This window comes from Podarcis filfolensis (assembly GCF_964270895.1).
Source record: "Podarcis filfolensis genome assembly, chromosome: 2".
Taxonomy (NCBI): domain Eukaryota; kingdom Metazoa; phylum Chordata; class Lepidosauria; order Squamata; family Lacertidae; genus Podarcis; species Podarcis filfolensis.
The window spans coordinates 10,875,970-10,902,416 of NC_139605.1; the positions used below are offsets into that span (position 1 = coordinate 10,875,970).

The 26,447-nt window shown below is 44.2% G+C and overlaps 2 protein-coding genes across 9 annotated transcripts in view; one reads left to right on the forward strand and one right to left on the reverse strand.

Annotated features, from left to right (window-relative positions):
• Positions 1-26,447, reverse strand: part of CYP21A2 (cytochrome P450 family 21 subfamily A member 2) — a 194,576-nt gene that overhangs the window by 120,959 nt on the left and 47,170 nt on the right. The window lies entirely within an intron of this gene.
• TNXB (tenascin XB) overlaps positions 1-26,447 on the forward strand; it is a 121,159-nt gene that overhangs the window by 68,823 nt on the left and 25,889 nt on the right. For 3 of the 8 annotated variants that reach the window (XM_083600262.1, XM_083600265.1, XM_083600266.1), the window contains 12 exons: positions 488-772; positions 1,932-2,219; positions 3,312-3,599; positions 4,079-4,366; positions 5,721-5,999; positions 7,726-8,016; positions 9,561-9,878; positions 11,087-11,398; positions 12,518-12,832; positions 13,881-14,183; positions 14,705-15,031; positions 16,747-17,037. In XM_083600262.1, the coding sequence (XP_083456388.1) occupies positions 488-772; positions 1,932-2,219; positions 3,312-3,599; positions 4,079-4,366; positions 5,721-5,999; positions 7,726-8,016; positions 9,561-9,878; positions 11,087-11,398; positions 12,518-12,832; positions 13,881-14,183; positions 14,705-15,031; positions 16,747-17,037 (3,585 nt within the window). The remainder of the gene's footprint in view (positions 1-487; positions 773-1,931; positions 2,220-3,311; positions 3,600-4,078; positions 4,367-5,720; positions 6,000-7,725; positions 8,017-9,560; positions 9,879-11,086; positions 11,399-12,517; positions 12,833-13,880; positions 14,184-14,704; positions 15,032-16,746; positions 17,038-26,447) is intronic. The other 5 variants (XM_083600267.1, XM_083600269.1, XM_083600263.1 and 2 more) reach the window with 4 other exon arrangements.

Genomic DNA, 26,447 nt, shown 5'->3' on the forward strand with positions numbered 1-26,447 from the left:
GAAGGAATTTTTTAATTTTGTTTCGACTTGAGGTTACCAGTGCATACAGATCATCACGGCCATAGCTTTTATGCATCATTTGGGCGCCAGTCACCAGTGGTGATAGTTATTTGCAGCTTTGAAATACGCTGTCAAGAACTGCCCACTTGCATTTGTGTTATCTTAATCTGGTCCTGGTAACTAGTGAATCTGAAAACAGGTGATTTCTGCACCTGTTTCTGATCCAGTTGGCATTCTCCAGCATCCCTAATTATGAGTGCCTGCTTTTTAGCCTTGCTGTTGGGGGGAAACAATGGGCAAGTTAATCTCATCTTACCTTTTGGTATAGCTCTTCTGTCTGTTCTATGCCTTATGCCCTAAGGCTTAGAAGGAGCACACGGGGAGACCTTTTGCATTCTTCTAAACATGACTTAATTTTTACAGGAGCAGAAGAGTTTCCGACTGTACTTCACTCTTCACCCCCTTTTTCTCTCCCTCTGTGTTTTAGCCTCGGCAGTGACGCCGCCACCACAACCCACCCTAGGGGAGCTCTCAGCCGTTGATGTCTCTAGTGATTCTCTCAGCCTCTCCTGGACAGTCCCCACTGGGAACTTTGACTCCTTCCTGGTCCAATACAAGGATGCGGAGGGGAGGCCTCAGGCCCTTCCGGTGGACGGAGGTTCTCGCGAGGTCACCATTTCTAGCCTCCTGCCTTCCCGTAGATACAAGTTCAATCTCTATGGGATCTCTGGTCGCAAGCGGATTGGCCCCATTTCCACTAGTGCGGTCACAGGTCAGCTGAGGTCACAGCAACCAAAATTCTTTCACAGGGGAAGCAGTTTATTTCCATTCTGTCTCAGGAGCAGGGGCGTTGCTGCGTCTCCATCTGCAATGCAGACCGAGGGTGCATGCAAATATATACAAATGAAGTAGCCACTGTGCACCGGAAGTGTGTGTCCCCCCCCCCCCCCACGTCAGAGCAAATTATTCATTTCAATTGTCATATAGAATCATGGAATCATCGCGTTGGAAGTTACCCTGAGGATCACCTAGTCCTGCAATGCTTTAACCACCACTGACGTTTTCCACGAAACCCCAAAGCAATGCTTGCTTGAGCGCATTGTGGGAGATTAAAATAGTGGCTAGATCCATTTGCCAGGCAGTGTTGAGAGTGCCAGGAGGTTATAATTTTGGTAAAAAACCAGAGTCCTTCTTATTGGGGTTAATTGATGAGGAAATTCAAAAAAACGATGTAAATTTGCTTATGTATGCCACAACGGCTGCAAGAATTTTGATGGCCCAAAGATGGAAGCAGCAAAAACTCCCCTCCTCGAAGACTGGCAGATAAAGATGGTAGAATATATTGAATTGGCAAAGTTAACGGGAAAGATAAGAAACCGGCACGATGAATTGTTTCTTAAGGACTGGAGCAAATTTACAATTTATTTGAAAGAAAATTGTAAATATTTGATAACGTTTGCAGCTTTAACATGAAATGTTTTGTAATGTGAAATTAAGGAGCTAATTTACATTTAAGAGGGTGAATGATAAAGATAATATTTAGTAAAGAAGTGGTTATAGAAATGCGAATGATCTGACAAAAAAAATGGGGAAGTCAGAAAGAGGGAGGGAAGGAGGTCGATACTCACTTTGAGTAACATGGTAGTTAGGAGGTTTAGGTAATTTATGTGAAATGTAATTTTGGGAAACTCAATAAAAATTATGTTTTTTAAAAAAAGAGAGTGCCGGGGGGAAAGGGGGGGGAATTAAGGGTGTCCGGTCAGCAGCTGAGCCTGTAAGGGCCCTGGCAATGATGCCAGGTGGTGATGCCAGCGCTGGGCAGAACACAACACCCTCTGGCATAGGTGATAAGTTGGAAGAAGCCATTCTCTCTCCGTCTCTCTCTCTCTCTCTCGGTGGCCATTGACTCCTTATTCTTCTCTCTGTTCCAGATCAACTGATGGTGAAGCCCACTCCAGCACTCAAGCTCGGAGAGCTAACAGCTGGTAATGCCATGCCAAACTCCCTTGACGTCTCCTGGACTGTGGAGGCCGGGGACTTTGACTCTTTCATCATCCAATACCAAGACGCTCAGGGCAAACCCCAGGTTCTCCCTGTTGACGGGCGCCTCCGCTCTCTCCACCTCCACGACTTGGCCCCGTCCCACAGATACCAGATCAACCTCTATGGTGTCTTGGGCCGAAAGCGTCTGGGCCCCATCTCCACCGAAGCAGAGACAGGTCAGCAACCATCCTTCTTTAAGACAGCCTCCCCCCAATCTGTAGGCCACCAGGTTTGGGGAGGCATTTGTCCTAGACAAACGTGGCAGCATTCTCTCCAGGCTCACATTTCCATCTTGGCTTGAGGAACTGGATATTCAGATGCAATAAACTTCCAAACAGCTTCTGTATCTTCATGTGGTTGTATCCAGTTACTTTCTACTCAGAGTAAACCCAGGAGCATTAATGGACACAACTAACTTTGTTCTGTTAATATCAATGGGTCTACTCTAAGTAAAGGTAAAGGGACCCCTGACCGTTAGGTCCAGTCGCAGACGACTCTGGGGTTGTGGCATTCATCTCGCTTTACTGGCCGGCGTACAGCTTCCGGGTCATGTGGCCAACATGACTAAGCCGCTTCTGGCAAACCAGAGCAGAATGGGGCAAAAAGATACACCACAGGGTTAAAAATGTTGGCAAAGCTTTTAACGATTTTGAAAAGAATTAATAACGCAGCCACATGCTAATTCCTATTTTGGCAAGCCCCCACCTCATTTCAATTTATTTTAGGATTTAGTTTCCCCAAAGCCTCCAGAACTGTTGTCCCCTTTCAGAAATGGCTAGTATGGAAAGGGACCTAGCTCAATGGAAGAGCAGCTGCTACCAAGTCACTGTAGATCAGGGTTTCCAGCTCTTTTTTGGAGTATAATTCCCATCATCCCTGATCACTGGTCCTGCAAGACAGGGATGATGGGAGCTGTAGTCCAACAACAGCTGGAGACCCAAGTTTGGGAAACCCTGGATTAGACAATACTAGATGGACCAATGGCCTGACTCAGTATCAGCTACCTTCCCATGTTCCAAATGTAGGGGGCACTTTGGGATCAGCTTTAGGAGAAAACGCTTGCTGCAAATTGAAAAGTGTCACATGGAGGTTTGTTTATTTGCTTGCTTGCTCAAAGTAAAAGCACCAGGCCTGGAGGTGAAGCACCCATCTCAAGGCTAGCCAGATATCGCAGAGTTCATTAAAAGAACCTTCTGCCTCTGTCTCATTTCTTCCTTCCCACATCCGTTAAGATGTACATGCTCATCTCTTCCTCCTCTGTTTCGCAGCCCCACTACCAACAACGCCTGCTCCTCAGCCCAGCTTGGGAGAGCTCTCAGTCTTGGACGTCACCACTGACTCTGTCCGTCTCTCCTGGACTGTCCCCACTGGGAGCTTCGACTCCTTCCTGGTCCAGTACAAGGATGCGGAGGGGAAGCCTCAGGCCCTTCCAGTGGATGGAGGTTCCCGTGAGGTCACTGTCTCCAGCCTCGTGCCTTCCCGAAGATACAAGTTTAACCTTTACGGAGTCTCTGGTCGCAAGCGTCTGGGTCCAGTTTCTACTGACACAGTCACAGGTCAGCAAGGGGAGGTTCTAAATACCTTCTGCAAGCCATAATACATGGTCAAGAGGCCACAGCTTACGGGTATAGCTGCTGCTCTGCATACAGAAGGTCCCAGATTCAGTACCAACATCTCTAGGTAGGGCTGGGAAAGATTTCTTGCTTGATACCCTGGAGAGCTAATAGCAGTCAGTCTGGATACTAGATGGACCAGTGGTCCAACTCAGCATAAGGTAGCTTCTTATCTTCCTGAGAACCACCCTGGTTTTCTCTATGACTTGACTCAGTATATAAGGCAGATTCCTCTATTCCTGAGAACCAACTCAGGACAGTTGAAATTTTTCTCTGCTACTGTTTCCTCAATGTCACCTCCAAAGGAGCCCTCAATTGCTCCCAGCCTGAGGAGCTCCCTGCTCCTGAGAGCCTTCTGCTTCTCTTACCTCTTGCTTCCCCCATCCCTTAAGATGCACTTTCTCTGTTTCTCCATTTTTCAGCTGTACTACCAACAACGCCAGCTCCTCAGCCCAGCTTGGGAGAACTCTCAGCTTTGGATATCACCACCGATTCCATCCGTCTCTTTTGGACTGTCCCCACGGGGAACTTTGACTCTTTCCTGATCCAGTACAAGGATGCTGAGGGCAAACCTCAGGCAATCCCAGTGGAGGGAGCCTTCCGCGAGACCATCGTCCCCAATCTGGTTCCTTCCCGCAGATACAAGTTCAACCTTTACGGACTCACTGGCCGCAAGCGCCACGGCCCCATCTCCACAGACGCCACCACAGGTCAGCTTCACTTGATGAGCTGGGGCCCTTTCCCAGGATTTATTTTCTGTGTCAATTCACGCAAAGATAGTGGCTGAGCCCACGTGGGGTTCTCTCAGGGACTGTCCAAACCAACCTGGACCCTGTGACCATCATCCCTTCTTTGTGTGCCTCCTACATGAGGAGTCCAGAGGGTGGCAACACGACTACGGGTCCTTACTGGTAGTTGTTCTTCTCTTTGACATCCCCACCAGATGTCAAAGAGAAGAACAACTACCAGACTTTTAGAAGACATCTGAAGGCAGCCCTGTTTAGGGAAGCTTTTAATGTTTAACAGACCACTGTATTCTAATACTTTGTTGGAAGCTGCCCAGGGTGGCTGGGGAGACCCAGCCAGATGGGTGGGGTATAAATAATAAATAATAATAATTATTATTATTATTACTTTGGAGGCTCCCCGTTTGTGGAATGCCCTCCCCAGGGAGGCTCCCCTGGTGCCATCATTACATATCTTTAGGCACTACGTGAAAACATTCCTCTTCAACAAGGCATTCGTCTGATTAACTTTCTATGGCTTTTTAAATGTGTTTGTGGGACGGGCAATTATTGGTTTGTTTCATTATGTATTTTATGTTCCCATTTTGTACTTTTTCTGTTGTAATCTTCAGATGAGGGGCGGTATACAAATTTAATAAATAATAATAATAATGTTCATTCTGCATTTGCAGGGAGTCAGCCTTTCAGTGTGGCAGCTCCCATGCCATGGAATTATTGACATTAAGTCAGCACTATCGCTGTACAGTGGTACCTCTAGTTACGTATTTAATTCGTTCCGGAGGTCCGTTCTCAACTTGAAACTTTTCTTAACCTGAAGCACCACTTTAGCTAATGGGGCCTCCCACTGCCGCTGCGCGATTTCTGTTCTCATCCTGAAGCAAAGTTCTTAACCCCAGCTACTATTTCTAGGCTAGCGGAGTCTGTAACCTGAAGCATATGTAACCTGAAGCGTATGTAATCCGAGGTACTACTGTATTGTTTTAGACAATACACTAACCCTGATGTCTAGGTTCTCTCTTCACTGTTGAAGGTAGTATATGCCCTTGAATACCATTGGGTGGAAATTGCTGGTGGCGAGAGCACTCGTGTTTGCTGTTTCCCATAGACATCTGGTTGGCCACTGTAGGAACAGGATTCTGGGCTAGAATGGGCCACTGGCCGGATCCAGCAGGGATCTTCTTCTATTCTTTTGATTCCTGCCCATCTTACATGCCACTGCCTGAAGAACCACCTATTGAATGATAAATAAGTTTATCACAGGAGCCAAGTTGGTGCTTACAAATTATTCATTTTTGTTCTCTCTTTCTCTGTTCTCCAGTTGCAGAATTGCTGGCTGCACCAACCTTAGGAGAACTCTCTGTCTCTGATGTCACCAGTGAGTCTGCCCGCCTCTCCTGGACTGTTCTAGCCGGGAGATTTGACTCCTTCTTAGTCCAGTACAAGGATGCTGAAGGCAAACCCCAGCAGCTGCCCTTGGATGGAGGCACCTATGAGACTACCATCTCTGGCCTGTCTCCTGCCCGACGATACAAGTTCAACCTCTACGGGATTGTAGGGCGCAAACGCCTTGGCCCTGTCTCTGCCGACACAGTCACAGGTCAGCACATGGCTCTTTGGCATGAATAGGGCATTGGGAGTGGTGGTGTAAATTTGGTTCAGTTCACATGAAAAGCTACTTAATTTGCATTTCCCGAAATGACACGCAAAGCGAAACACAACTAATCTTCAAAATTTGCACTCTTGCAAATGTTGCAGTGTGTATGAAACCAAGACAACCAAATAATGTGCACACAAACATGTGCAGATTTGGGGGAATTGGGAATAAAAATGTCTATGCTCAAGAAAATAACGTACGAAAATTTCATACGTACGAAAATTTCATACAAATTTAATACCAGCAGCAACCATTTTGCACACATTCAAAGCACACACAACCATGCACATGTGCATTGCTGAGAGCCCGGAAATGGCAGGGAAAGGGGGAGGGGACTAGGGTGGGCATATACATCCACCACCATCATGCGTAATGACCTAGAACGCAACCCCTGCAAAAATTGGGTGTTGCCTGTATGTGCATTAGGAAGTAGGCACACTAAAATGCAGGGAAATTCTCACACAGACTTTTAAAAAATCATTAGAAACTGATGCAGAAGTTTGGGAAACCAAAAATTAGGGGAAATGGGAAACAGAGAGAAAATGAAAGTATCAAGTCTGTCCCTCCCTTGGCATGTGTCTGGCTATATTAAGCTATTTGGCATATTTCAGACAAAAATGTATATGCAGATCCATATAAAAAAGACTTGATGATCTCTTTTCAAAATGAAAATTTACCAGGCCTGGTGCTAATACAGGCAATAATGAGGTAAATATCGGAAGCCTAGAGGGTTCTGCCAAGGTAGCAGAAACTGGGTCACTTGGGGGGCGGCCTTTGATTTTATTTGTATTTTTGCATGATGCTGAACTACACTCACCAGCACAGCTGTCATTTAAATTTCCCTCAAGGCAATGCCTGCAATGCATTATCATTGCATCATGGGAAAATTCCAGTGGTCCCTCTGCTGGTGAGTCCGGTCAACCAGGCCTCACCCTTCTTTGGCTGGCCCCACTACTACTGGGCAACCCTGGCCTACCTGCTGCTAGATGAGCTTGACATCACTGGGGAAAGGAGGGGGCAAAGCAGACCAGTGCTGCTGACGGAGGGGGTAGGGGTGTCAGCCGATGGAGTTTGCCCTGACTCCTGGTGCTGGCCCTGAAGAAGCAGTTTGGGTGGAGTTTCATTCTATGTGTGAGATTTTGAGCAGGAAGTTAACAAGGGGATGTTAACTGTTTTTCCTCCTGCGGAGGCGAATTTGTGAAGCTAAGTTCCTCAAGAGGAGGGAGTGACTCCTAAAGCAGTTTAAGGCCCTAGATCGCACCTGCCCTGTCTCAGACTTGCAGCCTCAGCTATGTTGCTTACATGTCAATTATGAAAATCCCTGGCGGTGATGGAATTTGAACTCGGCACTCTTAGCTTCGAGCCTAATTTATTTGCCTCTGAACCCAGCGTACAGTGGTACCTCGGGTTACAGACCCTTCAGGTTACAGACACTTCAGGTTACAGACTCCACTAACTCAGAAATAGTACCTCAAGTTAAGAACTTTGCTTCAGGATGAGAACAGAAATCACGCAGCGACAGTGGGAGGCCTAAAGTGGTGCTTCAGGTTAAGAACAGTTTCAGCTTAAGAACGGACCTCCAGAAAGAATTAAGCTCTTAACCCGAGGTACCACTGTACTATCTGAACACAGATTTAATTCCTGTTTGTTTTTAATCTCTTGGCCTCAGCAGCTGCAGTGTCTGGCGAAGGCCCAGCAAAGCCCAGCCTAGAAGAGCTCTCTGTCTCAGAGGTCACCAGCAATTCCGCTCTTCTCTCCTGGACTGTCCCCACTGGGGACTTCGACTCCTTCCTGATCCAGTACAAGGATGCAGAGGGCAAACCCCAGGCGCTGACCGTGGAGGGAGTTGCTCGCGAGGTCACTGTCCCCAACCTGGTTCCTTCCCACAGATACAAGTTCAATCTCTACGGGGTCGTTGGCCGCAGGCGCCTGGGCCCTATTTCCTCTGAAGCCACCACAGGTCAGCAGAAGTCTTCTCTCTTCATTTTCTGTTTTAGGGGCAGAAAGGAGGAAGCAAATTCTCTCAGTGACATCCTCTCGCCTTCTAAGCTGTGTCTGCATCATCCCACTTCCATTTACAATTTACTTTTTCCCACAGCTGCCACACATGTGGTCGACATCTTCATCAAGATATCCACTACGTCCCCAAGGTCTTGTTCCTGGCCTGTCAATGCCAGTTCAGTCCCCACAAGAGTTTATGTGAAATCAAGATTTATTTATTTTTTTTGCCCTGACATCCAGTACTTTATACTGGCTTATGTTAAATTGCTCTTGCCACTTTTGTTGTTGTTTAGTGTTTAGTCATGTCCGACTCTTCGTGACCCCATGGACCAGAGCACGCCAGGCACTCCTGTCTTCCACTGCCTCCCGCAGTTTGGTCAAATTTGTGCTGGTAGCTTCGAGAACACTATCCAACCATCTCTTCCTCTGTCGTCCCCTTCTCCTTGAGCCCTCCATCTTTCCCAACATCAGGGTCTTTTCCAGGGAGTCTTCTCTTCTCATGAGGTGGCCAAAGTACTGGAGCCTCAGCTTCAGGATCTGTCCTTCCAGTGAGCACTCAGGGCTGATTTCCTTCAGAATGGAGAGGTTTGATCTTACTGCCGATTCATTCAGTTTGGAGAGGCCCTTTTGGAGCTCTTCCCAATCTCTTTTTGTTTGAAGCTCTCTGAACAATTCCGTATCCTGAGCGAAACTGGCCACCTCACTGCTCACCCCTAACTCTCGATTGTTTAGAAACAAGTCAAAAAGCACAGTTCTCAATGCTGTTCCTCGTGGGACTCCACTTTCTACTTCTCTCCATTCGGAGAACGTTTAGTCTTATGCTTCCTGCTACTTAACCAATTCCTGATCCACAGAAGTTTCATGGACGTCTCTTAAAGAGTCTGCTGTCATTGTGAGGAGGCAATGCTTCCTGATTTATGGGGGAGGGGGGCATTTTGCCAAAAACAGGTTTATTTTAAAATACGAAGGGGGAGGGTATACAGGCAAACTATTGGACTATGGTTGTGTGCACAATTACTGATTTACAATGAGGCTGTGCTGTTCTTTTTCTCGGTATGGATCAAAGCTGGCTTGGGGGGAAATGCAGTACCTGTATTTCCTAAGCAATGACAGGAAAGATATAGGATAGATATGGATCAAGTCTCACATCATGTGTATCCCTCTACCCAAACCAGTGGCAGGAGCTCTCTAGATGCAGAGTAAATTGGAGTGTGCATGCAGCCTGAAACTCGTTCTCTCCTTTTTCTTATTCCCTAATTTCCCATTTCCTCCCTCCTATAATGGACGGTGCTATAAGCAGCTGTGTTGAAGCAACTCTGCCACAAATGCACATTCGCTGCCTTATTTGCCTTTCTGTTATCTTGCAGGAATTTTCACCCGTCAGGATGTGTTAGTCTGTTCATGCTTTCCTCCCTGTACTTGATAGCAAAATGATCCTGGTGGTTCATTTCTCACAACGGCGGGACCTTTACCCCTGTTCCCACTCCCCATTTTTTGTTCTAGCTGAAGCCGAGGAGGACAACAAGGAGGGAGAAGATGACGAAGATGATGGAGAGAGTGAGCCTAGCTTGGGGCAGCTCTCAGTCTCAGAAGCTAACAGCAATTCAATCCGTCTTTCCTGGAGTGTCCCAACTGGGAATTTTGACTCCTTCCTTGTTCAGTACGAAGATGGAGAGGACGAGCTGCAGACCATGCCTGTGGACGGTGGTTCCCGTGAGGTCACAGTCTCTAACCTGTCTCCTTCCCAGCGATACCGATTTGACCTTTATGGACTTTCTGGTGGCGAGCGGCTTGGCCCCGTATCCACTGATGCCTCCACAGGTCAGCAGTGCACACACAAGGCCCTTGCCCAACTCCTAGAGAGAAAAGTCACATCCGCAGCATACACTTCGAGCACTATCACCCTGGGAACTGGAGTTTAAGGGTGCTGGGGACTCTAGCTCTGCGAGGTCAGCACTCTTAACAAAATGCAGTCCACAGGATTCTCCATGACTGCTAAAGTGGTCTAGTAAGTGCTTTAAATGTATGCTGTGGATGTGACAAAAGCGAATTGGTTGTTCACTCCTCTGCTGGAGGATTTACACTGTTTTCCATTAGATATGGGATCGGGGAGAAAGTCCATTCAGTTTGCATTCGGTAGTGAAACTACTGAAGTCACACTTCCCAAAACAACATGCAAGCCAAAACATAGCCAACCTTCATAATTCACACTTCTATGGATTTTAAAGAGGGACGAGGGTGGCGCTGTGGGTTAAACCACAGAGCCTAGGACTTGCCGATCAGAAGGTTGGTGGTTCGAATCCCGGTGATGGGGTGAGCTCCTGTTGCTCTGTCCCTGCTCCTGCCAACCTAGAAGTTCTAAAGCATGTCAAAGTGCAAGTAGATAAATAGGTACCGCTCCGGCGGGAAGGTAAACGGCGTTTCCCTGCGCTGCTCTGGTTCACCAGAAGCGGCTTCGTCATGCCGGCCACATGACTCGGAAGCTGTACGCCAGCTCCCTTGGCCAATAAAGCGAGATGAGCGCCGCAACCCCAGAGTCGGTCACGACTGGACCTAATGGTCAGGGTCCCTTTACCTTTACCTATGGATTTTAAAGCCAAGCAGTGTGTACAATAATGCATATACAGGAGTAAAGTGTGGATAAAATTTCACATATTGTGTGGTGAAAATACCACACAATAATTGCATTGTGTTAGGGGAAATTGCACTTGCAAAAATGTGTATATGAAGAGAATTTTGCAGTAAGATGCAATGAATTTTCATGAGGATGTTATATACTTTTTAAAGAAATGAATTCGCTCCATCCCCCGCTTTACAAAGCTCTTTTTGAGGTGACCAGAGCCTCACATAGTATTCCAAGTTATTTAAAAACCCTGCAACCAGGATCACTAAAACTATGCCTGTCTAAGTATTTTCTTCTTCCAGAAGTGCAATCTACTGTACAATTTTGCACACCTCACAGCCAGAAGTTTGTTGATCATGGAAAGGGTGCTCCACCAACATCTACTGTTGACTTTTTTTTTTTACAGCTCCGTTGACACCAGTGACGGAGAGGGGGGAAAGAGGAACGCCACCTCCAGGGTCTGACTTTGGGCAGCTCTCTGCTTCTGACGTCACCAGCGACTCTGTCCGCCTCTCTTGGGATGTCCCCTCTGGGATCTTTGACTCCTTCCTGGTCCAGTACAAGGATGCTGACAATAAACCACAGGCACTGCCTGTAGATAAAGAGACCAACTCTGTTGTGATTTACTACTTGGTGCCTTCCTACAGATATAAGTTCAACCTCTTTGGCTTGTCTGGACGGAGGCGCTTTGGCCCAATCTCAGTCATTGTTGTCACAGGTCAGCAGAGGATCTAAAAATGGATGCCATTCTCTCTGTAATTTCAAGACAGCTGTTTTCTCCAGTCCTCTGTTTCCTCCCTCCGCTTTCCCTTTCTTACTGCTTTGGTTGCAGATCTCTTTTTCAGAAAACGAACCGGCAAGAAAGTCCATCTTTCCTTGCATCAGGCCTTCTGTCTGGCAAGATGGTGACAAAGAAAGTATACTGTGTGTTTTAAAGTATAAATTGTGTTTTAAATTTGTTCATTGAGCACAGAAAGTATACTGTGGCATGAAATCCTAATTTATGGTCCCATGCCGCAGCATTCTTTCTGTGGGCGATGAACAAATTAAAAACACACTTTAAAACAAAACAATTGAATCAATACCATATCCAAGCATACAAGATGCAGCACATTACAGCTATAATTATACCATTCTAATCACAAGAGGGCCAGCAGTCTCATTGGGGATGGATGGGCCCATTAAAGTCTGGTCCATCACAGTTCTGAATGGGAGCAGGATTGAGTCCATCCCACCCCATTCCTGTATGGATTTTAAAGCAAAAATCTTTTAAAATCTCAGAAAAGTACAGAAATTTAAAAGTACTTGTTCTGAGGCAGCCTCTGTCCCTCTGAAATGTATTTATTTCTTTTTAAAGGGTAAAGGGACGCGGGTGGTGCTGTGGGTTAAACCACAGAGCCTAGGGCTTGCCAATCAGAAGGTCGGCGGTTCAAATCCCCGCGACGGGGTGAGCTCCCGTTGCTCGGTCCCTGCTCATGCCAACCTAGCAGTTCGAAAGCACGTCAAACTGCAAGTAGATAAATAGGTACTGCTCTGGCGGGAAGGTAAACGGCGTTTCCGTGCGCTGCTCTGGTTTTGCCAGAAGCGGCTTTGTCATGCTGGCCACATGACCCGGAAGCTGTCTGCGGACAAATGCCAGCTCCCTCGGCCAATAAAGCGAGATGAGCACTGCAACCCCAGAGTCGGCCACGACTGGACCTAATGGTCAGGGGTCCCTTTACCTTTACTATGTGTAGTATACACTCTTCCTCTGGTAGAATAGCTGAAGGCCAATGCCCACTACAATGTTATCCCAGCATCGGTCCCTCACTTGCCATTTCTGTTTTAATTCTCGCAGCAACACAGCTAAAGAGAGACGAGGTGGATGCAGAGGACTCTACCCGAAGGGAACCCCGCTTGGGCCAGCTCTCGGTCTCGGAGGTCACCAGGAACGCTGCCCGTCTCTCATGGAGTGTCCCCGAAGGAAGCTTTGATTCTTTCTCTGTCCAGTACAGAGACGCAGAGGGAAAGCCACAGGCGCTTCCTGTAGGAGGGGGCTCCCGTGAGGTCATTGTCTCCAACCTGGTCCCCTCTCACAAATACAAGTTCAATCTCTATGGTATCTCTGGAAACCAGCGTTTGGGACCCATATCTGCCACTGCTGAGATGACAGGTCAGCAGCACCTCCGGGAGAAATTGAGGGGGCTGTGTACTAATGATTTCACCTCCTCACTCTAACTGATCTTTTCCACATTATTACATTTTATTAAGTCCCTAAAACCCTCAGGGAGGATCAGTGCCTGTCCTGCTGTCTTTCTTTCCTTCCTGCTTGTTCCTCCCCTTATAGGGCAAAAAAGCCACTGCCCCACTGGACTCCGCCTGTCCTCAGCTACCCCCACCTGTCTGCCTTATTACAACCACCCCACACGGTGGCACAAGCTGTCAGCTTGCTCCTCCTCCTTAGCTGTTGCATTGCTCTTGTCTCACAGGGCAAAAAGAAGGATCAGAACAAATCTAGAATTCGTTGGCTTGGCTTGTCTTTGCCTCTGGCTCCACCTACTGTTGGCCTCCTGCCTTACGCACCACCAAACCCAACAGACACCAGACACCACCATTTCTGGCTTGCCCCTCTGATGTCTGGCTCCTCTCTCACCCCACTCTGGTGCCGTTGGTCAAGCCTTGACAACTTCATTTTGCAATGAACACACTAGCATGAAGCCTTGATAGATCACTATCAAGAGCCAGTGTGGTGTAGTGATTAAGAGCGGTAGACTAGTAATCTGGTGAACCAGATTCGCGTCTCCGCTCCTCCACTTGCAGCTGCTAGGTGACCTTGGGCTAGTCACACTTCTTTGAAGTCTCTCACCCCCATTCACCTCAAAGAGTTTTTGTTGTTGGGGAGGAAGGGAAAGGAGAATGTTGGCCGCTTTGAGACTCCTTCGGGTAGTGATAAAGCGGGATATCAAACCCAAAGTCGTCTTCTTCTTCACTGTGCAGCATACAGACACGCCATATCTAGCCCTAGAAATTCCTGGCAGCTTGCATGTAGATGTGGGAAGTTTCCAACTGCATGTCACAGTTTCCCAAATTTCCCTATCTATCGTGCTAGCATGCTTCCCCACCTCTCCTCCTCCTAAAGCTGGAGAGACTTGTAGAAGGCGAGAAACATCGAAGATACCCCAGCAGCATTCTCTCCCTCACCATCTTCGTTTTAACTCTAGCCACAGATCCTGACGTGCAAGCGGTGGAAGGAAAGGTGGAACCTCGCCTGGGACAGCTCTCAGTCTCGGAGGTCACCAGTAATGCTGCCCGTCTTTCATGGAGCGTCCCCGAAGGAAACTTTGATTCTTTCTCTGTCCAGTACAAGGACGCAGAGGGAAGACCCCAGGCACTTCCTGTAGGAGGGGGTTCCCGCGAGGTCATTGTCTCCAACCTGGCCCCCTCTCACAAATACAGGTTCAATCTCTATGGCATCTATGGAAACCAGCGTTTTGGACCCAACTCTGCCAATGCTGTGACAGCAGGTCAGCAGCAACTCCTGGAGAAATTGGGGTGCTGGGGAGTACTAATGATTTCACCCTCCCTATTCCTTAACTCAACTTTTCCTCTTTAATAGGTTCTAGGTCAACTGATAGTTTCTGAAACCATCTGTGGACGGATCACTGCACGTCTTTCTTTCTTTCCTCATCATCTGCTCATTCCCCTCTCCTGATAGGGTTCGGATCCACAGAATGCATGAAAATTTCATAATGTGGTTTTGGATGGGCACAGAAGCAATGGCACTTGATGATGTTCTGTCAATCCCAGTGGGATATCGTACAGGACAAAACATGGGTGACCTCATATAAAAATAGATGCATATGGTAGGCACGATTTGCATGAATTGTGCATGTGGAAATTTCTCCTCTCTGCTCTTTGTGTCTCAAGCATGAGGGGAGCTAAAGGTAGAGGCCTCCACCAAAAAACCATCCCAACCTCAAGGTCGTGTTCCTTCCTAGAAGCTGTATCCCAACTTCCTCCACCGTCTTCCTCTGTCTTCTTATAGCTCCAGAAACAACTCCACCAGGTGAGGAGGAAAAGAAGCCCGAAGAAGCCGCAGGCCAAAGAGTTCAGCCCAGCCTTGGAGACGCCACAGTCTCTGAGGTCACCCCAGACTCTCTTCTCCTCTCCTGGAACATCCAGGAAGGTAGCTTTGACTCTTTCCTCATCCAGTACAAGGATGCTGCAGGGAAGCTCCAGGTGTTACCTGTGGACGGCACCATGCGCTCCCTCCACCTCTACAACCTCATGCCATCGCAGAGATACAAATTCAGCATCTTCGGAGTCTCTGGCTCTAAGCGCCTTGGGCCTGTCTCGACTGATGCTGTCACAGGTCAGCAGAGGCTTGTTCGTAGCTCCCTGGATGCCTTTGACTTTGGCCACATCGGCACTGTATTCATAAAAGCTCCCCCTCTATGAGTTGTTGGTGTTTTAAATGACAGAGCCCCTGCATCCCTAACAGGTGCAGGAAAGGAATGTGAAAGGAAACTTTTTCCCAGGTTTGAAGTGTAGCAAAGAGGTCAGAAGGGCACCTTGGTCTAAGGCTGTGGTTTTCAAAACAACAGTCTTCAGAGAAGGGTCTCCAGGGTTTCCATTTTCATTCATTCATTCATGCAGACAATTTATATACCGCTAAATTATAATTAACTATGCAAGAAATTTGGTGTAATAATAATAATAATAATAATAATAATAATAATAATAATAATTTATTATTTATACCCCACCCATCTGGCTGGGTTTCCCCAGCCACTCTGGGCAGCTTCCAACAAAGTATTAAAATACAGTGGTCTGTTAAACATTAAAAGTTTCCCTAAACAGGGCTGCCTTCAGATGTCTTCTAAAAGTCTGGTAGTTGTTCTTCTCTTTGACATCTGGTGGGAGGGCGTTCTAGAGGGTGGGTGCCTCTACCAAGAAGGCCCTCTGCCTGGTTCCCTGTAACTTGGTTTCTCGCAGTGAGGGAACCGCCAGAAGGCCCTCGGCACTCAATAAGAATGAGTTAAAACTACAAAATGAGAAGTCCATTTTAAAAAACCTTCAGCAGGCACTGGAAGTTCAAGAGGGCTTGCTTGACATCAAGTGGAAGGGGGTTCCGCTGATTTTGAGCCCATAATACAGAATGCACAGCTCCTGGTGGATATGAGCCTTGAATCCGAGCTGCGGGGGACCTCTAACGGTAACTCACCCAAAGGCTTCAGTGATTGGGCAGGAATATAGGGGATTAAGAAGTCCCTGAGGTATCCTGGAACAAAGATGTTAAGGGAATTGTAAATTAATGCAAGAACATTGAACCTGGCTTGGTGGCATATGCGCAGCCAGTGGAAGCTCTTGAGTACCAAAGTTATGTGCCGGTGATAGTCTGTGTCCATCAACAGTCTAGGTGCAGCATTTTGCAGCAGGTGGAGCGTTGACATGCTCTATTGTTGAAACTCTCAAGAAGATTTTGAAAAATAAACCAGAAAATTTAAAAGCTAGGATGTTTAGCAGGATATGCACTGATCAGAAATGAGTCAGTGTGGTATCTCCAAAAACTTTTGCAGGCACAAGAAGTGTTGAAAGCTCTGATTACTCACATCCACATCAAGAGAGCAAATCGCGAATGTGCAATAAAAAGGGGTGTGTTGGCGGGCCCAAACTGAAGAACCACTGATAAGTTTCTACGGAACCCAAACATACCTTTAAAATTACCGTATTTTCCGTGTATAACATGCCCCCGTGTATAACACAACACACAATTTTAAACTTGAAAAAATAGGGGGAAATATAGTCTTATACATGGAAAAATACAGTATTTGGTCCAATGCACAGTTATTAAAAGGGGCACCAATCACCCTACCCCCCCCCCAAATTATAGTTCAAATCCGTCTCCACTGACCAGCTTCCTCTCCTGATTTCAGTCCAGCAGGTTGATATTCTCCATTGTGTTTCTCCCTGTTGAGATATCTTGACAATTCTTTTTTTAAAAAAAAAATTAACAGCACTTTAGGCTTTCAGCTTGTGACAAGAACCTCTTCGTTTTCTGCTCCGCACCCTTCTTTCCCCCTCTAGCCCCAGAACCAGCACCAAGCGAGGAAACTCAGCCCAGGCTCGGAGATCTCTCTGTGTCCAAGACCACCAGCGACTCCGTCAGCCTGTCTTGGAGCGTCCCTGCGGGCAACTTCGACTCTTTCCTTGTCCAGTACAAAGACAGAGAGGGCAAGCCCCAGGTGCTGCCCCTAAACGGTGATTCCCGTGACGTCACCGTTCCCAACCTGGCTCCTTCTCACCGATATAAGTTCAACCTTTATGGCATTTACGGACACAAGCGTCTCGGTCCCATTTCCACAGATGCTGTCACAGGTCAGATGGCACCTTCGCTGGGGGGGCAGGGGTCCTTGGTTTGGAAGCTATGGTTCTCCACACACACACACTTTCTTTCCTTAGCGGAATGGCGGCAGCTGCATTATGAGAAACGTAATTCAAAAAAGAAGGAAACCTGCCTCTCACATGAATTGTGACTTCAGCTCAACAAACTATTCTTTCCTGCTAAATCCCTGTACTGTACTATTAACTGTATTTATATCCCAGCCTTCCTCCAAGCAGCTCTAGACAGTGTGCACGGTTCCTCCTTCCTTGCTTTATCCTTCCAAGGTGGGCTAGGCTGAAAGATAAGGGATCAGCCTGCTGAGCAGGGACCTGAACCGGCTTCTCCTTGCTCCACGGCCTGGCAGTCCTAAGTGCGCTCGCTCAGTCTCTTTTTCAGACCCCGTTCACTCAGAGAGCTGTTTAAAGTGAAGAGGGAAGAGGAAATACTGCCTGTTCTTGTTGGTGTCATTTGCCACGAGGTGCACTCCAAGCACCAGCCTGTCAGGAACCGGCTAGGCACGCTCTCCCAGGGGGCACAGCAACAAACGCCCGTTTAGACCAAAGGCCTTGGCTTTGCTCCAGCTGCCCCACCTGAGTCCGCAATGGGGTGTATGAGTGGGAGACTCGCAGTATGGAAAACTCCCTCAAGATTCGATTCCTCCATGTAGAAAACTAATACGTCAGCTAGGCCCAAACCCTTGTCCCTGACACGTGCCGGTTTGCGGTGTGGAGATAATTTCTTTTCAGTGAGCCCTGCTGAAATATACTCAGAGTCGCAAAGTGATTTCATGCTCTTTATTCAGCTCATAGTGGTGAGGAGGAATGAATGAATGTCCCCTCAAAGTATCTGCTTTATATACATTATATACACAATGGGCTGCACATGATTGGCTAATTCCAGAATTCTACTGTAAGCCAATCAGGTTGTGGATTCACTTCTATCTGGAGCATGATTGGGTGGTTCCTGCCAACCAATCATACTGCTGCATTGTTCTAGGACCAATCAGACTGCTGCCTTTTGGATCCTATTGTTCTAGGACCAATCAGACTGCTGCAGTTTGGATCCTATTCAACTCAGTACATAACACCTGCCTTGCCCCCACGGCCTGAGTAACTCGCAATGTGCACACATTTTACTTGTACACATTCAGCTTTATGTGCTTGGCAAAAATAAAAAATAAAAAAATTTTAAGGCGTCGGGGGGGGGGGAGACTTTGGCAATCTCACCTGCCCATGCACTTTGACTATATGCAATTTTGGCTTTATGCGCTATCCCCAGAACGTAACCCTCATGTAAATGGAGAGTCATCTGCAGTGCTTTCTTTCTTTGAAAAAAATGTTTAGGGGTACTCTCATTTTCCTACTCATATTGAAATACTGCCCCTCAATGAGGCCAAACTTAGATTCACAAAATGTTTAGGGGTATGCATCCCCCTCCCCCAGGAAAAAGCACTGGTCATCTGTATAGCGCCCATTACCTCAGAAGCTATTAGGCCTCAGTCTGTGCTACAAAGAATCTCCCTCATGCAGGCTCTTCGGGTCCTCACTGTGCTCTTAGACCCTAATAGACCATAATCCCCAGATTCCCACATTTCATTAAAGAGAGAGAGAGTTCTACAAGCATTTGAGACATGAGGCAAAATCCTAGTTTTCTCATTTTGTGTGTGAGAAGCAAGCCTGCTCCCCTCCTAACTTTCCCCACCCTCCTGCCACTAGAAACATTCCTGCAGATGCCCTTGATTGGCTCCCGGCTCTTCCCAGCTCTGCAGGTTATTTTCCCTGGTTTCTTAGCATTACTGAGAGAAAATGTTCCTGCTCCTTTCTCCTGCCCGTCTTGCTTGACTTTTGGGGACTGGCCACAGCTTGATCCCCCAATCTCCTGTTTTCCCTCCCTCCTTGGTCAAGTGCCTCAGCCCCTAGAGCTGGGTGGAGGGCACTCTGAGAAAGATCTAACTCCTCAGAGTGTTGTCCTCCTGAGAGGCCCTGATGGCGCTTGAGGGGATGTTAACCCTCCAAGGCTTCTCTATAAAGAAATACGAATCTCTGAACTGCTTTCCCTGTTCATGTTACCATATTTGGGCCTGTTCCATCACTTCCCAGTATGTCCCAATTCATGGCAGTGAGTATTGGAGGCCAACTACCAATGTGGGAATATCTCCCTGTTTGAACAATAACTGTCGCTGCTCAAATTACGAGGAGAATTGCAGAGGGCTTTAAAGACCTCTGGCCTTCTTCTTTTTTTTTAATAAATTTTATTAGTTTTCATCAAATTATACATTTCATCCCGAATATAACAAATCATAACTGTTTTGGACTTCCTTCAGCGTCTCTGACAATCATCCATATTTATACCTTTCATACACATTCCCTTTTTTCGTATTGCCAATATTCCTCCTTATTCCTAATATTTCTAATAAACAATACTTATTTGTTTTTTACAGTGCCTCTTGAAATCCTGCTAGCGTTGTGTTAATTCCACATGTATTTTTCAGATAGTCCACAAATTTTTCCCAGTCCTCAATAAACTTTTGATCTTTACTATATCTGATTTTCCCAGTTAGCTTATCCAGTTCTGCATAGTCTGTCAATTTTAGTCTCCATTCTTCTACTGTCGGTATCTCTTCTTGTTTCCACTTCTGGGCCAACACAATTCTGGCTGCCGTTACTGCATATTGGAAAAGCTTGCAGTCCTTCCTTCTTATGTCCTTTCCTACTATCCCTAAAAGAAAAGCTTCGGGTTTTTTCACAAAAGTGTATCTTAACATTTTTTTCAACTCATTATATATCATTTCCCAAAAGCTTCTCACCTTCTTACATTCCCACCATTGGTGGAAGAACGTCCCTTCTTTTTCTTTGCATTTCCAACATTTGTTATCAACCTTATACATCTTTGCTAATTTTACAGGTGTCATATACCATCTATAAAACATTTTCATCACATTCTCTTTCAGTAACGTACAAGCCGTGAATCTTATGTTCTCTTTCCACAGTTTTTCCCATTCTTCGAATTGAATGTTGTGCCCCACATCCCTTGCCCACTGTATCATTACCGATTTAACCTCCTCGTCCTTAGTATACCATTCCAACAGTATCTTATACATTTTTGACAGAATTTTATACTCATTATTTATTATGTCTTTTTGGAAAATTGATTCTTTTTCAACATATCCTTTATCCTTCAAATCTTTTTTGAATGTTTCATTTACTTGAAAATAATGCAGCCAATCATTCATATGCTCTTTAACTTGTTCATATGGCTTCAACTTCCATTTTCCGCCTTCACTGATTACCAATTCGCCATATGTGGTGGTATCTCTCAATGACTATAGACCAATAGCTCTAACATCTGTTGTTATGAAATGTTTTGAGAGATTGGTGCTAGATCATATTAAGGCTGGTCTTCCATCCACTCTAGACCCGTTCCAGTTTGCATACAGAAGAAACAGATCTACTGATGATGCTATTTCCATCGCTGTCCATACTGTACTGAGTCATCTAGAACGACAGGGAACCTACGCAAGGCTGTTGTTTGTGGACTACAGTTCTGCCTTCAACACAATTCTGCCAGACAGGTTATTTCTTAAAATGACCAATTTGGGTATACATCAGAAGATCTGTCTGTGGGTAAGGAATTTCTTGACTGATAGGCCGCAGACAGTGAGAATGGGACCTTACTATTCTTCTACTCTAGTATTAAGCACAGGAGCCCCTCAGGGATGTGTGCTAAGTCCCTTTCTCTATTCCCTGTACACATTTGATTGCACCCCACTGTATAAGTCCAACACAATCATCAAATTTGCGGATGATACAACAGTGGTGGGGCTCATTAGTGAGAACAATGAGACTGCTTATAGGAAAGAAGTACAGGGGTTAATTCAATGGTGTAAAGAAAACAATCTTATGCTTAACACCAAAAAAACCAAAGAACTCATAATTGACTTTAGGAGAAAGAAAAGTGTATTTTTACCATTGTACATAAATGGCGAGGAGGTGGAGAGGGTTGGTAGTTTTAAATACCTGGGCATTTATATCTCTGAGGACCTCTCATGGACTGCAAATATTAATATGGTTGTGAGGAAGGTGCAGGGGAGGTTGTATTTCCTGAGAATGCTCAGGGGACTGAATCTATCTCAGCACCTACTTCTGTCCTATTATCACAGTACCATCGAGAGTGTCTTAACCTATAGTGTATTATCGTGGTATGGGAGCAGCTCCGAAACGGATAAAAAAGCTTTACAGAGAATAATTAAAATTGCCCAGAATGTTATTGGGCTCCAACTACCAACCCTGGATGAGATCTTCACGTCTCGCACTTTGAAGAAGTCACACAATATCCTGAGAGATCCCACCCATCCTGCTCACAACTTCTTTGAACTGTTGCCTTCGGGCAGAAGATATAGGACAATGAAAACACGAACCACACGCCTTCTGAATAGTTTCTATCCAAGAGCTCTGATTGCACTAAATAATGATCTCAGGGCCAGTTGCAAGAAATAGCAAGCAGGGAGTAGGAAGGAATGAGATAGGTTTTAGGTCATGTTATGCCTTTAAATAGGTTATGTTATATTCTGGATTATGTTATGTTTTATAGATTATGTCTGAATAGGATGAGAGTGTTGGAGATACGTGTAAATGTGTATGTGAACCCGGTCTTTGGGGGGGTGTTTGATTTTCGTTGTTGTGTATACTGTGTATATACGGACAATGACAATAAATTTATCTAAATCTATATGTACCCCATTTTTCTCTCGTGTTAATCTTCTTAACACTCAGTACCTCTAGCGGAGATAACCAATGTGGCACTTTTGGTTCTAATATATTTTTATATCTTTCCCATACCTCTATTAATGGACCTCTGAAGATATGGTTTCCAAATCCTTTGTGAACCCTTTTTTTATCACACCATAGATACGCATGCCACCCAAATCTGTTATCGAAACCCTCAAGATCTAATAACTCATTGTTTTCTAACTTTATCCATTCCTTTATCCAGCATATACATGCTGCTTCATAGTACAGTCTCATATCTGGCAGGGCGAAGCCTCCTCTTTCCTTTACATCCGTCAATAACTTAAATTTTATTCTCGGCTTCTTCCCCTGCCAGATATACCTTGAGATCACTCTTTGCCATTCTCTGAAGGTTCCAGTACCCTTTAATATGGGTATAGTCTGAAATAAAAACAGCATTTTCGGTAGCACCGTCATCTTTATCGTAGATATTCTTCCCCAGAATGATAGTTTCATTCTGGCCCACACCTCCAGATCCTTCTTAATTCCTTTCCAAACTGGGATATAGTTATTTTGATATAAATCAATATTCTTAGGTGATAACCAAATTCCCAAATATTTAACCTTTTTCACCGCCTCTATCTCAGTTCGTTGCTGCAACAAATCAATCGTACTTTGTTCCATATTTTTTACAATAATTTTGGTCTTTCTCTTATTCAGTCTGAATCCTGCCACCCTTCCAAATTGTTCCATTTCTTCTAACACCTCCTTCACACTTTCTAATGGTTCTTCCATAGTCAGTACCAAATCATCGGCAAAGGCTTTAACTTTATACTCATTTAGACCTACTGTTACCCCTTTTATTTGCTTGTTTTGTCTAATTGCATTTAGAAAGACTTCCAGAACCGTTATAAAAAACAATGGTGATAGTGGGCAACCTTGTCTTGTTCCTTTAGATATTTGAATATCTTCTGTAATAACATTGTTCACAATCAATTTTGCTCTCTGCTCCGTATAGATTGCCCTTATACCATTATAAAACTCTTGTCCCACTTCCATATATTCTAAATTTTTCAACATAAATTCCCAGATCACGTTGTCGAAGGCCTTTTCTGCGTCAACAAACATTAAAATTGCTTGTTTATCGCTCCTATCAGACAGATACTCTATAACATTAATAATGTTTCTTACATTATCTCTCATTTGTCTGCCTGGTAGGAAGCCTGCTTGATCTTTATGTATAAGTTTTATCAATATCTTTTTCAATCTCTTCGCAAGAATTCCTGCAAAGATCTTATAATCTGTATTTAATAATGAGATAGGCCTATAGTTCTTAACTTGAGATAAGTCCGAGTCTTGTTTTGGAATTAATGTAATAAATGCTTCTTTCCACGTTTCTGGAATGTCTCTCTCTTTCAAAATGTTGTTCAAAACTTCAGTCAACGGGGTCACCAACACATCTTTCATTTCTTTATAATAACTCGATGTGAACCCATCCGGACCCGGAGCTTTCCCTCTCTTCAACTCCTTTATCACTTCCTTTACTTCTTCTTTTCCTATTGGGGCATTCAGCTGGTCTTTTTGGTCTGTCGGGATCTTCCGCACCATTTTCTCTTTTAGATATCTTTCTATTTTCTTCTTATTGTTCCTTTCTTTATTTTTATATAACTGTTTATAGAATTCCAAGAAACCTCTCCTTATTTCTTTCGGATCGGTTGTCTCTTCTCCATTTATCTTAATTTTGTTGATTATACTCTGCTCCTTTCTCTTTTTCAATTGCCACGCAAGCCATTTTCCTGATTTGTTTGCAAACTCAAAGTTTTTTTGTCTTAACCTTTTAATGTTCCATTCCACTTCTTTGTTTATTATCATTGCAAATTGGGTTTGTAGAGTCCTTATTTCCTGCTTTATTTTCAAATTGTTGGGTTTTTTAATCAGTTTTTGCTCGTTTTCCATAATCTGTCTTAAAATCTCTTTTGTCCTTTTTTCTTTATTATTTTTCCTCAATGAGTTCTGCTGAATAAAAAAGCCTCTCATTACTGCTTTACTTGCGTCCCATACAATACTCATTTTCGTACCTTTATCAATGTTGTCCATAAAGTATTCCGAAAGTTTCTTTTGTGATTTTTCCACCATCTTCTGATCGTCCCATAGATTGTCGTTCAGTCTCCACCTAAAAGTTCTTTCTTCAAAACCTTTTAACTCCAATTCTATTGGGTTGTGATCTGAAATAACTTTGGCCTGAATTTCAATTTTTTGGATTCTTGGAGTCAAATCGTTCGAAACCCAAATTTGATCAATTCTTGATAGTGACTGATTTGGTTCTGAATGATATGTAAATTGTTTCTCCAATGGGTGTTTAAGTCTCCAAATGTCAATCAGATTACAGTTTTTTGTCATTGTGAAAAATGTCTTAGGCAATTTCCCTTCGTTGTTCTTTACTTCTCTTTGCCTATCCATTTCCAGTGATACCACACCATTCATGTCTCCCATTATTATAATTTTTTGATCCACATATTCAGATAGTTTTTCTTCCAATGATCTATAAAAATCAGTCTTGTTTCCATTTGGTGCGTAGATCCCAACAATTATCAGCTTTTCGCCTTGCCAATTGATTTGAACAGCTATGATTCTCCCTTCTTCATCTTTAAACAATTGGTGAGATTCAATTTTATTTTTAATGTAGAGGACCACTCCCCTTTTTTTGTCTTTGTCAGATGAGATGAATTCATTCCCTAATCTTTTGTTAATCAAAATTTTCCTGTGTCTTTTTGCCACGTGGGTTTCTTGTAAACATATAATGTCCAAATTTTTCTTTTTTAAATATTGTTCAATTTTATTGCGTTTCTTCTTATCGTTCATCCCATTAATGTTCCAATTCCAAAATTTTAACGCCATTCTTCCTTCAAATTAAATAAATTTAAGTTATTATTTTTTTACAATCTGTCTACCTCTTCTTCTTCCTCTTCATCCTCTTCCTCTTCCGATTTTTCCCCATTCTGTTCCTCTTCTTCTCCTAGCAGTCTTGCTCCTCCTTCTGCTCCCTTGACCTCTTCCTCTCCCACATGTAGTTCTTTATATCTTCTCATGAATTTCCCTATTTCTTCAGGGCTTGTCAGTCTTCTTCTTATACCTTTATAAAAGAACGAGACTCCTTCCGGGAACTCCCATCTAAAGTCAATCTTATTCTTCTTAAGGATTTGCACAAGTGATTAGTACGCTTCTCTTCGTTTCAACAGTCTAACTGGTATATCTTTAAAAATGATTATGTAGTTCCCGTCTATATAGAGCCTTTTCTCTCTATTTCTTTGTAAAATCAAATTTCTCATCTCTCTGTCCTTAAAAGTAATCAAACAATCTCCCGGGAATTTCTTTGTTTTAGTTGTCCTTATTTTCATTCTGAATGCATTTTGTACTGTTTTTGCAACTTCTTCCTCTGATAATTCCAACCACTGTGCAATTTCCTTTATTAATTTCTCCCTTATATTTTTGTTCTGCGCCTCTGGAACTTGCCTCAGTCTCAAATTTACCTCCCTCTGTCTCAATTCATTCATAGCAATGGAATCCTTTATTTCCTCTTGTGCTTTGTTTAACTCCACCATCTCATTCTTCATCTTTTCCTCCTCCCGCTTCATATCTTTCATTTCTTGCTTTGTCCTCTTTAACCCCTCATCTACTCTTTTCGAAACCTCTTTGATCTGACCTTTCAGTTCATTAACTGTCTCATCAATTTTTTTGTCCATTTTCCCAATTTTATTGTCCACCTGTTCTAGTTTTGTCTCCAAGTTCTTCTCACTTTGTTTTATTTCTGCAAACATTTTCAATATTTCCGTTCTAAACTCTGTTTCCTGTTTTGAAGCTCTCCTATCTGTTGGGGTCCCCCCCTCCGCCCCTTTTTTTGGCACATGTGACATCTTTTCCAATCTCAATTCAAAATAGCCAATATTATCTATACAACCAATTAACAAAATACATAAAAACACCAAAATACAATTTCCAAATGACAAAATGTCCAAAATATTAATCCAAAGTTTTTGAGGCGATATTAGGAGACTGTCAAGTCAACTTTCTAATTGGAGATGCTTCCACCAAATATGAGGTTGAAAATAACCAATTCTATAAATTTATCTTCTTGCCCCCATTCGGGCTAATCCTTAGCAGACCAAAGAAGAAATCTTGTTATAATCCAACTTGAGGGCCCACTTGTACTCCAAAAAATAATGCGGGAAATAATACAAAAGTTTAAATTAAAGTCCCAGATTGTAGTCCAATTTTATAATCCAATTATCTATAGGGGGTTCCAACGACCGTCCCTTGAAAATAGGAGAATTCACAACATATCCAGGAGAGGGAGATCTCACAGGAAGCAGTTATTTCTCTATAGCCTCCACAATGGAAAATTTCCAGAGAAAAACAAATTGTACTGTCACAGAATATCCACTGGGGGAGTCAGACCTTCTTCTTGATTTTACTTCAAAATTATACTTCAAAATCCCTTATCTTCTTTTTAATTTCTCAGTTTTAGGTCCTTAAACAAAGGAGGCAAAAAAGACCATATATATATATAACCGGACATCCACCAAAAAGACACTTTAATCGCTTTTTTTTCCTCTACAAAAATACTCTGCGTAGCTGGTTAATATGGCGTCGATAGATCTTCTTTAGCGTAACAGTTT